A 13,188-nucleotide genomic window follows, 5' to 3' on the forward strand; every position below is an offset into this window, starting at 1 on the left:
ATCTTCATCATTGTTGTTATCAGATAATTACAGGAAAGTCGTTTAAAGGTTCTTTACAGGTACCAAATTTGGCAAATAGTCTTTGCGATTGCTTTTTTGATAAAGAATATAATTAGAAAATATGTTTCTCATATTACATTTAAAAATATATTTTTTCCAAATAATTCGTCAACTAAGTTTGAGTTTTTCTCTTAGTGTCAAATCTTGGAGGAGTTGACTTCAGTCCTGTTTGTCTGTTTTTAAAATCATGCAAATCAACAGAAAAACCTCTGAAACATGTCCAGTAGTTGAAATTCGGCAATAAACCGAGTTGTTGTTTCTTCAGATGAAAATGTGCCCAGTTTGGAAATTTGGCCAATTCAACTGGTTATCAGGCTGTTTTAAAACGAATGTCGTAAGAACACAAGGTGTCCGTACCAAACACGGACAACAAAGCCTGAACTCTCTTATTCTGGCTGTGTTGTCTGTAAGGAGGAGTCGCCCTGTTGCTTTGACTATAATATGTGACTGTGTATGCTGAGCAAATATACACAAGCATTGGTAGGTGTGCGCACGCTCACATTATCTTGGATTTTAAGTGCAAATAAATGTAACTTTCCTCATTGGAAGCAGTGAAGGAGGTTTTCCATGAAAAAGAAACTGTGGTCATCTGCCACTGGTGTTTTTCCTGTGGGTGTGCCGTTCCCACCACTGTGTTTCTGTTTGTCAGAATTGTTTCTTTAGCTGGTCTTAATTTTCTCACTATTATTCTGATTTCAGCCGACGCGACTGGTTTCCCTTGCACTGAGAGCTCCTCTGAGAGCATGCACCTGCAGCTCTTTAACGTTTCTCTTTCTAATGTAAAAATCGACACGCTGACAAACTGTTTCGTTGTTCTTGTAACAGTGACAATAAAGATCTATTCTACAGAATGTAAATGCCACACTTTGAATCGTCTTCAGACTCTATACTTGTGTCATGGTGAACACACAGGCTATACAGCTCTTTTCTAATCTAACTGAGAACAGACAAATGTACCTATCCTCGCAGACACAACACTTCTATGTCTTAAGCACTTTCTAATTACAACCCCACTTTTGAAAAGGCTGGGACGCCGTTAAAATAAAAAAGAATGCAATGATTTCTGAAAATCATTATTTAATTCAACAATAGATCAAATGTTTAAAGAAAGAAGAACCAGCTCATCCTGAGTTAAAGACGAGTTGTTAGACTTTTGTTAGAGGACTATTGTATACAGAATTCTGGCTTTTCAATTATTCTGAATCTTCAGTTTCATATTTTTAATTTTTAATGTTTTTCCAAATATCTTGAATTGGTAAGAATTCTAGACTCAACCTAGACCCATGCTGTTGTAATAGATGCTTTACATGGTTTCACACTGTTGTCTTAGTTACTATGTTGGTCTAAACCTTGTATTTCAGCACTGATGGATCCTTTCCAGATGTGCAAGTTGCCAAATTCATAGTCAGTAATGTATCGCCATACATCAGCGGAAACCAGCTGAATGATGCCTCTCCCTCTCCTCTTTAGTCCAGGTGAAGTGACGTCCATGTTTGCCAAAAAGAAAACAAATCAGATGTTTCTGACCTCAGAACAGATTTCCACTTTGCCTCAGTCCATGTGACATTTGGCCCAGATTCAGGATGATGTTCACATATAAAGTGACACTGCAGGTGTGGACGGCACCGTGAGCCGTTCCCGAGTCTTTGCGCTGATTTCCATGACAGAGTCAAGCCTGTTGTTAATGCAGTGCTGACTTAGGCAGAAAGCTCTCGCTCATCCAACATGGATTTCCAGGCTTGTGCATTGTGCACACGGATTTCTCTGGAACCTGTTGATGCTATTATGAGAAATTTGCAGCTTTCACAGTTGTTTATTTGACAAACAATTGTTTTGCAGCTTGTAAATGCAGTTTTTTGCAGACTGGTGCCCCCTGCCTGTCTTTACTTCTGGGAAACTGCCTGCCTGCTCTTTTTATACTCAGTCATGTGACTGGTAACAAACAGGCTGTTTATCTGCCTCATGTTCCCTCAGGTGCTTCTTAAACAATGATTTGTGGGGATTTTCAGACACTCATGATAATGAAAGTACAGCGTCACAGACTAAGCTCAAACTGATTTCATGTCAATGTGGACACAGCTACCTGTTAACAGAGAACATTTTCTCTGTGTAAACATTTGGTGTGATTTCTGTGTTCTGTGAATAAAACGTGTTCATGAGATTTGCTAATCATTGCATTCTGCTTTTATATTTTACTCGATGTTTTTAGAATTGGCATTATTAATCTCGTGTCACACTTATGTAGATGGCAATTGACAAGAATTTAGCGATTCTGATTCCATCACTTAACAATTTGATTTCTTATTCACTCTCACGAGGTTCTCATCGTCTCCGCGTTGAGTCAGCACCATCACTGAGCAGCGTATGAAAGAAATTACAGTCATGCACGTTAACTACATGCTGTGTGCTCCTCTGTGTTGTGATCCGTGTAGGTTCATTACTCAAAAAAGTCATCATGACGCAGAACAAGTAATGCAAAATGTTACTTAATTGCTCCCAGGAGAAAGTAATCATTGTCCTGCTTGTTGCATTACTTTTGTGTTTCTCTGTAAAATGGCCTGAAACACATTCTCTCATATGATTTAACAGGGTCTGGCTGCTGGTCTGGGGTCAGCATCACTCGGCTTAAACATGCTTCTGGGTTTTGGCTACCTTAGCATGCTGTGCAGAGCACCATAATGGAGGTGTCCTGTATACGGATCATAGGCTCTGATATGGAATGTGTGAAACTATCAATACAAGCAACCGAAGCTGTTTTCCTCTGCCGTACGGTGCTGAGGAAAAACTGAAGGAGCTCAAACATCTGGAGCGAGCTTAAAGAAAAGCTTCTCAAAGCTCAAAGGAGCTAGTTGATGTGGTTTTGGCAGCTCATGAAGCCCCATAGATCATTGTTGGTGGTTTTCTGGGAATGCCTAACAGAGGGGAATGTGACGCAGACCTAGAACATGCCGGGGTGATCTTCAGAGTCCTCCATGAAAAGCTAGAGGATGTGGCTGAGGTCTGTCTGGCTGTGAAACTATCAGCGTTCGTTTTGGTTCCCTTTCAGCCGGTGGAACATTTGAAGGAATACTAATGAAACTGGGGAGAACGTTGATCTTTAAAGCAAACAATCACCAGCATTTTTATAGTCATAAACCTACTGAGGAGGGAACCAACTAAAGACAGACAAATGGTTGTAATGGACGCTTGCAAGGAATAACAGAACTGCATTAATATATTGAAATGCAGTGTCTCATCATTTCCACAAACACTGGGCGTTTCCAGCTGCAGGTCTTCACTCCTACATTTTTGCAGTTTAGGAAACACCCGTCTGCTCTGTTATTGATGTGTGTTTCAAGAATAAGTTGTGCACGGTGTTTGAAGGCAGAGCACTGCAGACATTGTGGTTTGATTTTTATTTTCTACCAAATGAATTATTGTTTTGTGCAAACATTTGGATGCCATTTGGAATACTTCGTCCTTTGTAGTTGCACACTTCATTATTTGCCTGCAGCTGCTAATTATTTTTTTAAGCTGGTTTTTGTGCAATGGGCAGAGACAATTCTGCAACATGAAATATATTATGGCCTAATACATGGTTAACATGCACATTTGAGGACCTGAAGGCTGACTGTGATTGGATCAGAGTCATGACAGAACTGGGTGACGGCATGAGAAAGGCGACAGTTAATTATAGACCGTTGCCCAAAACACAGGAACATGATGAGTGAAATGTGCAGCTCGACAGTGACAAATTATAATGACACAAACTATATTTTCAAGTTATACTTACTTTACCTCTAGTGTCTAAAACATTTTAGTGTTATACAATTAAAAGTTTCATTGCATACATACAGCAAGTTGTGGAATCATGCAGACAGATCACATTTCTATTATAACAGATTATTTGTCTAGCATTAAGGTGCGCTCAGCGCTACACTTTGTCACACTCATACCCACGCACATTTATCTCGAATAAAAAAGGCTTTGGTAGATTCAGTTAAAATCATTAGAGTTCCCTGTTAGACATGTTGTAAGTCAGATATAGATTTTAAACATGCTGGTTTTCATGAATGCATTTCCCAGTACAACAGTTACATTACCAGTCTCCTCAGTGAAGTGGGATTTAAGGATCAATTCATAGTTTAGTAAGAAATCCAGCAGGATATTTTCTGTGTGTGTAAATGTGTGTCTGGGACAAACAGGGTTTGGATTTCTTTCCCTTGCGTTGTGCAGCAGCTACAGTGCCACACTGTTGTCTTTGTAAAACCCTGAGAGTTTATTGCTGTTTATCTGCTTTCTGCAGTCTCCTGTGCTAAAGACCCAGACAATCACCATCTCAGATGTTACCAATTCTGTAAGAGGAACTGCAGCCTACAAGGACATACCCTTAGTTCACACTGAAACCAAGACCATCACATACGAGTCAGCTCAGGTGAGGTGAATTTGAGACATTTCCCCCTTACAAAAATATGCATTTTACGAGTTATTTTCTCACATTAAACACAAAGTATAGCTTTTTTTTTACTTTGTATGCAATGCTACTACACACTGTCTGGTTTTCATAAGCCTGGCCGAAAGTTTTGGCCCTAGTATTAAGGAGTGGTCAACATAATGGCCTTAATACAAGAATTAAATAAGGTGTTTGGAAGCAGACTGGTGGGCTGACGTTCTGGCCTGGAATCAAAGGCCCACCACAGTCACAGTTATTAGCCTGGTACAAGCAGAAAAAGGTGGTCACGCAGAAGAACAAGCAGTCTTCCTGGGAAAGGCTTTTCACCCACCTTCATAGGCCTTGGGTCAATACGGAGTGTTTCCACAGCAGATTCTGGGAATACAACACTCGAGCTCTTCCTCTCCACGCCTGGATGGTCACCTCCTAATTACAGAGTAGGCTTTCCCCCCTCCTGTTATCCACAGGTCCAGCAAACCAGCAGTTTCCAATCCAGTCTATTATCACAACAAATCCACGTAAATCTATTGAAAACGAATCCTCTGTCTGGTAAAATGTAATTATTTTAACAGCAAAACCATCCAGGCCAGGTGACAACTACTTTCATTTAAAATATCCTTTTCCCTCACTGGAGTCTCCAAGACCCCTTTACTAGTCCCTGTACGCGACTCCAAATAGCTGGGCTAGAGTGGAATCTCCACTCCCACATGGTGTGGCCTATATCTCACACAAAAACACAAAAGCATGCAATAACTGAAATGTAAAATAATGCCAACTCTACGTTTAGTGGCAGATTTGATTCTACAGCACTAGCATGACCTGCTAATTTGTCAATATTAATAATTAGGTGGGTCGTCTGTTAAACACAGGGCTGGGATTCAAAACAGCTGATCAGATCAAACCTGCATAGCAGTGAAACTGTAAAGTTCAGTCCTTGATCCTGTTACCAAACCACATTTTCTAGCTTATGTTGACGCTGTATAATATATTCTTAATTCGGTTTTGTTTTTATGTCAGCTCTCGATCGTGTCCTGTGATTGGTCCAGTTTCCAGGAATGGATTTGCAGTATTCAGCACCCCCCCTCATTACAGCCTGAGCATCTGTTATTTTTTTTCCCGCTGTTGTGACTGCTGTGAACACTTGTCTGGTTTCCCTCTCAGACACTGTTATTTAACTTTCTTCAGACTGACTCCGGCGCAGCACGCTTCTCTCCTGGAATATAATTATCAATTTCTCTGCTTCACCTAGAGAGCTGAGGGACATCTAACCGAATATTAGTGGGGGTGTCTGTGTGTATCTGAGCCTGTGTTGATTACAGAAAATCCAACATAAATTACTTTAACATAAATGTTTAAAATTGAGGGGGCTTAAAGCGATTTCTACTATAGTACTATAGATACTCTATCCTCCAATATACAAACTAACATGACTTTACATTTCCCTGGAAATACTTTGTATTCAATGACTGAAGTCTAGAACCCAAGAACCTCATCAGACGCTGCATTTCCTCCTTGAGATGCTCTGCCAGGCCAGAACTGAACCAGCCTCAGTTGCTGCTTCTTTGTGGATCTCACTGCCTGCAGTTTTGTCTTTTTTAGGTTGAGCTCATGTGACTGAGTTAGCCATGGATCAACATCCCATGTCTTTGCTTGTAGTATGCTTCGGGTGATTAATCATTTGTACTGTTAAGTGCTGTTTGTTCAGTTTTGCAAGAAGTTGGTGATACTTCAGAGTTTTCACACCACTCACTGTTACATTGTTGCTTATATTGTTGGGATGGCCCATCTTGCTTTGGTGCTTCAGTTTCAAATGCTTTACCAGTTTGCATTTCTTAAAGCCACATTGCTACTGTAAACACTGGAGGCTTTAGCAGAGCGTTCTTGGTTTTCACCTGGATGTGCACTGTGGACACTGGAACGACACAAATCTAATCAATGCCATTTTCAGCTGGTAGATGTCCAAGTCCCACAGAAAAGAGCAACGATTTGTAGCTTCAAGTCAATAATAACCTTTATTAGAATAGCAAAAGTACACATTTCACTTTTAACTGTTATTATATATTAACAACGCAAAGTCTGCACACTTTTATCCCTTTTCTGACATAATGAAGTTCATGTGCTGTGTTTAAATGTGTGAGTAATTTCTTGTTTGGTACTTAAAGTTATCTCTCCCACAGCCGGTGGACAGTGTGGCAGAGAGGGAGTCGGGAGTGCTGCTGAGTGCCCAGACGATTACTTCTGAGACCATCAGCACCACCACCACCACCCAGATCACCAAGGTCTGGCACACTTCACTAACAGCTTCTCAGGCAGTAGAGATCAGTACACTATCACTATGTTGTGAAAAATGTCTGCTATTAGTCACTTAAACTACAGATGGCACGGTACCACTTTTTTATGTGCGATAACGATAAATTTGGATATCTGGCGATACCGATATGAATCCGATAGTTTTTTTAATCAATAAAACTTTTTTTTTATAAATATCTTGCTGCGTTTTGTATAAATTCATACTCAAGTTAAAAAAAATAAAGCTATTCTGTTATACCTGTATGTAAAAAACACATACAAATATTTCATAGTTCAGCAAAACTGATCAATCTAATAAACTTAAACCTGCTCCATCCTCCCTACTCTGGTATTTTAAAGAGTACTTACCAGAAATATTAAACAACCTAACTAACAGGGCTGCAAACTCCCAGCAAATAAATAAATAAATAAATAGGGAACCACCCCCCGCCCTCATGATGCTTAATCGACATAATCAACTTTAATTTGATGCAGTGTGAAAAAATGCACAGAAATCAATTATTTTTCAAGAATAATTAAACAGATTCAACATCTTTCTTCAACAGAACTGCAGACTGCACAGATGGTTCCCAAAGGAAAAAGTACTATAGCTTACTAGGGTATATTAGACTTAACAGTTACTATATACAGTAATGGACTTCTATATATTTTACATCAGATTAAAACTTTGGGTGTCAGATTCAGATAATTATTTATTAAAAGCTCAACATTGTAAATGAGAATAAGAAAGAAAAGTATGTCTTTGTGCCCCCTTTCCCTGTTAATGCCCTATCGGCCCCCCTGGCTAAACTTTGCTAGATCCGCCCCTGCACAGTTACGTCAGCTGTGTAGAAAAAGATCCTGGTGTAGAAAGTAATATTAAATAAATCCTAACAACAGTCAAGCTTAAACGTGCTGCTGTTGTTCAGCTGCTGGTTTCCTCTTTCTGGTGCAAAAACAAAGAAGAGAGACGATCAGCTGATCATTGATCAGTTTCATGATTGAAGTAGCAGCAGGAGAGAGAGAGAGGCAGTCGCTCCATATATCGGTTGTTAAGCTTAACGCTGGAATGCTTTACAAACATTCAGAGATGAACTTACACACTTGCTTTACTTCTCTCTGGGATCACTTCCTCAGAGATGAAATGCCGGTTTGGTAGCGAGGCTACAAACACACAGCCGCTCTATCACGTGAGCACACTGCTGCGACGTGCTACGGTTATGAGCAGAGTTACGCCGTGTCGCAGGTTTTATGAGGTGCTTGTGTGATATTTAATGGATCGGATTACATCTTTTATTTCTCTCTGATATCCGATCCAGTAATTTACGTCAGTATCAGACCGATACGTAATATCGGATCGGTCCATCTCTAACTTAAACCAGCTGTCTTGAAACACAGGCTGTTTGAGTGGCAGACATTTTCAGTGTGGGTGTACTTTATTAAATCAGATGTGACTGTTTGCATCCTCGTCTCTCCCAACAACAACACTCTCAGATGATACCATGTTTTTTACATAGTTATCTTTTAGTATTTTCATGTAACAGAGCACAACTCAAACTCATGAATGCTACTGATCTAATATAGGCAACAAAATGACTTTGTTACAGTCAGATCATCAGTTTGCAGTGTTTCAGGGTAAAGATAACTGGCACATAACTTCAGATGATTCAGTCAGGTACATTTTGTGATCAGCTGTTGGAACAGTCACTACATAACTCTGTGCTCCTCCCGGCCATCAGACTTCTGCTCCGAGCCTCTGAGATCTCAGAGGCTCCATCAGAAACAGTTAGTTCAATTCTTATGTGAAAGACATACTCTCCTACATCTGCTTCATTCAGCTGACATACTGATACGTTTGATATACTGTTTCCATATACGAAAAACTTTCACAAGCATACTCTTATACTGTTACCTGCTAATGCTGAAATGAACTGCCTGTGACTGTATCTGTAGAAGTTTCCACTCAGTAAGTGGCGTCTTCTGGCCTCACGCTGGTGAATGTGGTGTGAGGTCATTTGGTCCTGGATTTAAGAGGAGTCACTGTCACTGTCATTTCACTCAGGATTTTCCAGCGAACGTCAATTCTGTTCAGAGGAGAAATAAAGACAGAGGGAGGATTTAGATTTTTAAAGCTTGTGTCACATCTCTGTTACAGACGGTGAAAGGAGGGATCTCTGAGACTCGCATTGAAAAGAGAATTGTCATCACTGGGGACACAGAAATAGATCATGACAAGGTAAATTCATTATGGAGCATTTCTCACTGCTTCGTTGTTCACACTAAATCATGTTTTCCTTAAAGGTCTGTGTGTTAGCTCATTCGCTGATTTACAGGAAATGTACCACATAAGTGACCCTGGGATTATGTGCAGGCCTAGCTTGCCCCACAGAGCAGTATGTCCAGTAAATATATGCTACATGAAAGTCATGTTCGTCACAACAGTGCGTGTCGTGCAGGTCATTTAGGAGTGTGGTGTTTACTCTGTAGGCTTTGGCCCAGGCCATTAAAGAGGCAAAGGAGCAGCACCCAGATATGTCTGTCACCAAAGTGGTCGTGCATCAGGAGACGGAGATCACCCCAGAGTAAGACGGACTGATCCTGTGGAAGGCAAGTGATACATCTGGATTTCATCTGTCCCCCACCAAGTATCCACTGGTCAGACTGAAAATCACTTGTGAAGATCATATTGAGTATAATTATAATTGTGACGAGGATAAAAGAAGATGTTGAAAAAGTTTAAACTTAACCAAGAATTCAGACTTAAACTCAAACCTCCTAACCACCTCCACCTAACCACTAACCAGCATAAATAATTAAGAAACGGCAGTCACTGTTTACAATAACAGCCACCAAAAGAAACTTATTTACAGTAAAAGCTACCATGGAGACGAACTACATCACCAAACTGTGTTTTAAACACAAGAGGACCGTGATAAGTAATGATAGAAACCGACTGAACCGAGTCATGGAAACATGGAGATGTTTATGAAGGACGCAGATCAGTAATTAAATGAAAACCTGCAGAAGTATCTCCGGTGTTTGCATGAAAGTGAAACATGGTACGTCCACAGTGTAAGGTGTTAGGGCCCATGTGGCTTTAATTGTTGCCTTGGATATGTGATGTTAAAGGGTCCAGGCTGGGAATCTGATGCTGTTGAGCTGGTTGGCAGGCTGGTATGTAAACGGCCCAGCCTGCCTCCCAGTTTGTCTGAACATGTGAGCAGGGCTGGGAGGGCTGGGAGGGCTGCAGATTGTTGAAGCCCTCAGTGCTGTCTCACAGGAAGATCAGGAAGGCACGATGCCAACTAAAGCTACCAAAGTGGTAAAAGGAACAATAATCATAGTTTTGTAAAACACTTTGTTTCAAGTTCCAGAGAATAAAAAACCAACAGAGACAGATTTTTGTTGGTGTGTTAACAAACTCAGTAGCATTACTGGAGTGAAGCTCCGCAGACAGAGCTAATGTAGAGAAACAGAGGCTGGGTGAATCTATGGTAACAGCTTCCACGAAGAGCTGCGTCATGTACGAGCACATGGGTCCTTTCAGCCAGTGTGTTTGCTGCCAATGTGGAGTCAATGAATGGCCTCAATCACATGATCCTTGCTCAGTATCCCAGTAATGTGTGTATATATGACAGTATATGAACTGTAAATGTTTGATGGTCAGTTTCACCACTTTTTGATGAATTGTACAATAAAAACACATTATTATTCTTTTTCCATAAAAAATGTTTTATTATAATGGCCAATAAAAATGAATTATAAAGTATTTTAAATAAACTATTAAAAATAAATGAATCTAAAGTTCAGCAGACGACAGAAACAACAATCAAATAAAATTTTGATTGTTTACATGTATGGTTAAAAAAAGCTCTTTAAGACTAATGTCGTGTTATACAATTCAAATTACATTACGTATATATTAAAATTCTCATTTTCTATGTAATATTTCTTGCTTCATTTTCTTTTTTGGTGTTGGGGCCTTTTCCTTTGTGCTCAGATAGCTGACTGTCTTGTGATCAAAAATGCAGATATTTTCATGGTAAACGCCACTAAATATTCTTTTATTCTTTCTTTACTTTCTGTCATCTTTCCTCAATCAAACTTCGGCCCTCTCAGCTACCCCCCACTCCACCCCATTCCTCCTCGTATCTCCATCACACCATTTTACCTCAGCGCACCCAGCAACCATCAACGGGAACCACCAGACCTCATCAGAGCGAACTAGCTCCAACAATGACAAATGAACTTGACTCCACGAGTGTGAAGTTTGGCCTGAAGGAGACAGAGTCACCAGAAAATTCCCAAGAACCCTGCCAGTATTCCCCACAATCCCCCTCTTGTTCCATTTACTGCCAAAAGAGCAGCTGCTGGAGTTATGGATGAAAAATCATCTTTTTTTAAATATGAAAAAGAAATTAAAGAACAGCATTTGTGGATTTCATCCTCTCCAATTTGTGTGGAGATTTTAAGAAAAAATCAAGGGCATTTGGTCTTTTACTCTTGATATATTGGTAATTTATTTTTCTACAGCTTTTCTTACCATCAGAATTGGTTACCAGTAACTTGAAAATCAAGTATTTTGTAACAATGTATCCGAGCAGCATTGACAAAGGGATTGTGGGTGATGTCACTTGGGATTGTACACTTTGGGACTCGCAGGATCCCTCTCAAATTTTAGTGCAAGTTTGGTGTCATTTCTTGTACAGTAAATATTTTATTTTCCCTCTCGACGTAAAAATAATATTTTTTCAATTTGTGTATAGGAAAAGATTGATTGTATGAAACTAACGTGCGGGAATTAATCCTTTCATCTGACAAAGTTCTGGCATTTGTTCAGTGACACCTTTTGATTGTTTAGTTGTGTTTTTGTGCTCGTGTTACCAAAACAGGGCTTCATCAGGACCACAGAGATCGTAGTGCACTGACATGACGTTTATTTATTTCCACCTTTGTGCGTTTTGTGTTTTAGATATGATTTTACATGACAATGTTCCCCACATCGTTATAGTTTCTGCATTACGTTTCTAATTTTCCTCACAGTGGGCAGTGTGTACACTTAGCGCTGCTTTAAAGACATCTGTGAAATATTGAAGTCGGTAAAGAGAAGAGCAAAACTTCAGCGTCTGTATATTTAGACTTTATTATATAAAATCTATTGCATCACATTAAAATGATAGGAATGGTTGACATATCTGACACTTAATAATACGGTAAATTGGGATAATTTTCTGTTATAATTCAAAGAACAACACAATACAGATTATCAGCTTATTATAATGGAACAACAGAAAGGGGATGAATGTGGTGACATTACACCAGTAAGGGGAAAAACACAGAGAGAAGAAAGTCGGCATGTAATAAAGCAACAAAAAGAAACGAGATGAAAGAACCGAATCAGCAGTGATGATGAATTCTTCTCACACTGTCTAACTTCCATATGTCTGCCATAATATTTGAACAGTATGATTATGACATGTGTACTTCCTGGAGGACAAAGCCGACCACGCCTGTACACACCGCCCACTGGAAGCAGAAACAGAGTCACACTGCCACTCAGACGTTTGGGGCCACTTTTTGAAAAAGAACATGATTTTTGTTTACCTCGGACATAAAATGACAACGAACAATAAAGTGGGTATACTAACACAACTAGAAAAGGGGTTTTGTTGCAAACCTAGCCTTAGCCTTTATAACTGGGACCCCAGTTCACCCTGAACACGTCACGGTTCAACGACATAAATGTCCTTTCTACAGCTCTCATTCATTTGTGTCATCCAGTGAGTTTTTGTTAACCTTAAAATGTCCGGCATCAAATTAATGAAATACAGTCAATATTTTTACAGTTTAAAGAACATTTCAGCGTGACTTTAGGCGTTTTAGCACCAGTGCACACTTTGCACTTTATCTTCAAACGGCGGACTTTTAGTTACAAGATGCCCTTTAAGATCCTCTCCAGTGTTTGTTGTTCTCACTGTATCATTATGATCACGGTACTCCTCCTCCTCTGTGTCAGCAGTCCACATCTTATTTTCTGTGTATGTTTTCTTAGATGTAACCCTCACATGGTCATCACACAAAAACATGTAAAAAGCACCATGCACTAAATAAACACTGTTGTGGTCATTATTGACATTGTCATCGCCAGCGTCGTCCTTCCTGATGCTTTTGCATACATTTAAGGTCAGTTCACTCTAAATATCGATATGTAATCGAAGCATTATCACCATAGTAACTAATAAAATATGCACCATGTTCAAATACTCCTGAGGCTTTAGAGATAACGTAATCGTTTTGCTGATTCCACCATCCAGATTTTTTATCCCAATGTAAATATTTGAATCACCCTGTAGACAGTTAACCATGTAAAACTCTGTCATTTTAAATCTTTCTTGTTATTGTTTCTA

General features: G+C 39.7%; 1 protein-coding gene across 9 annotated transcripts in view; it reads left to right on the forward strand.

Moving 5' to 3' along the window:
- epb41a (erythrocyte membrane protein band 4.1a) overlaps positions 1-12,920 on the forward strand; it is a 56,670-nt gene extending 43,750 nt beyond the window's left edge. For 7 of the 9 annotated variants that reach the window (XM_085397059.1, XM_085397064.1, XM_085397066.1 and 4 more), the window contains 5 exons: positions 4,346-4,474; positions 6,655-6,771; positions 8,937-9,017; positions 9,269-9,388; positions 10,901-12,920. In XM_085397059.1, the coding sequence (XP_085253185.1) occupies positions 4,346-4,474; positions 6,655-6,771; positions 8,937-9,017; positions 9,269-9,367 (426 nt within the window). In that variant the 3' untranslated portion in view covers positions 9,368-9,388; positions 10,901-12,920. The remainder of the gene's footprint in view (positions 1-4,345; positions 4,475-6,654; positions 6,772-8,936; positions 9,018-9,268; positions 9,389-10,900) is intronic. The other 2 variants (XM_085397062.1, XM_085397065.1) reach the window with 2 other exon arrangements.
- Positions 12,921-13,188: the final 268 nt, after the last annotated feature.

Source organism: Rhamphochromis longiceps, linkage group LG22 (assembly GCF_057381845.1).
Source record: "Rhamphochromis longiceps isolate RC_006_pf linkage group LG22, R_longiceps_female_GT1.1, whole genome shotgun sequence".
Taxonomy (NCBI): domain Eukaryota; kingdom Metazoa; phylum Chordata; class Actinopteri; order Cichliformes; family Cichlidae; genus Rhamphochromis; species Rhamphochromis longiceps.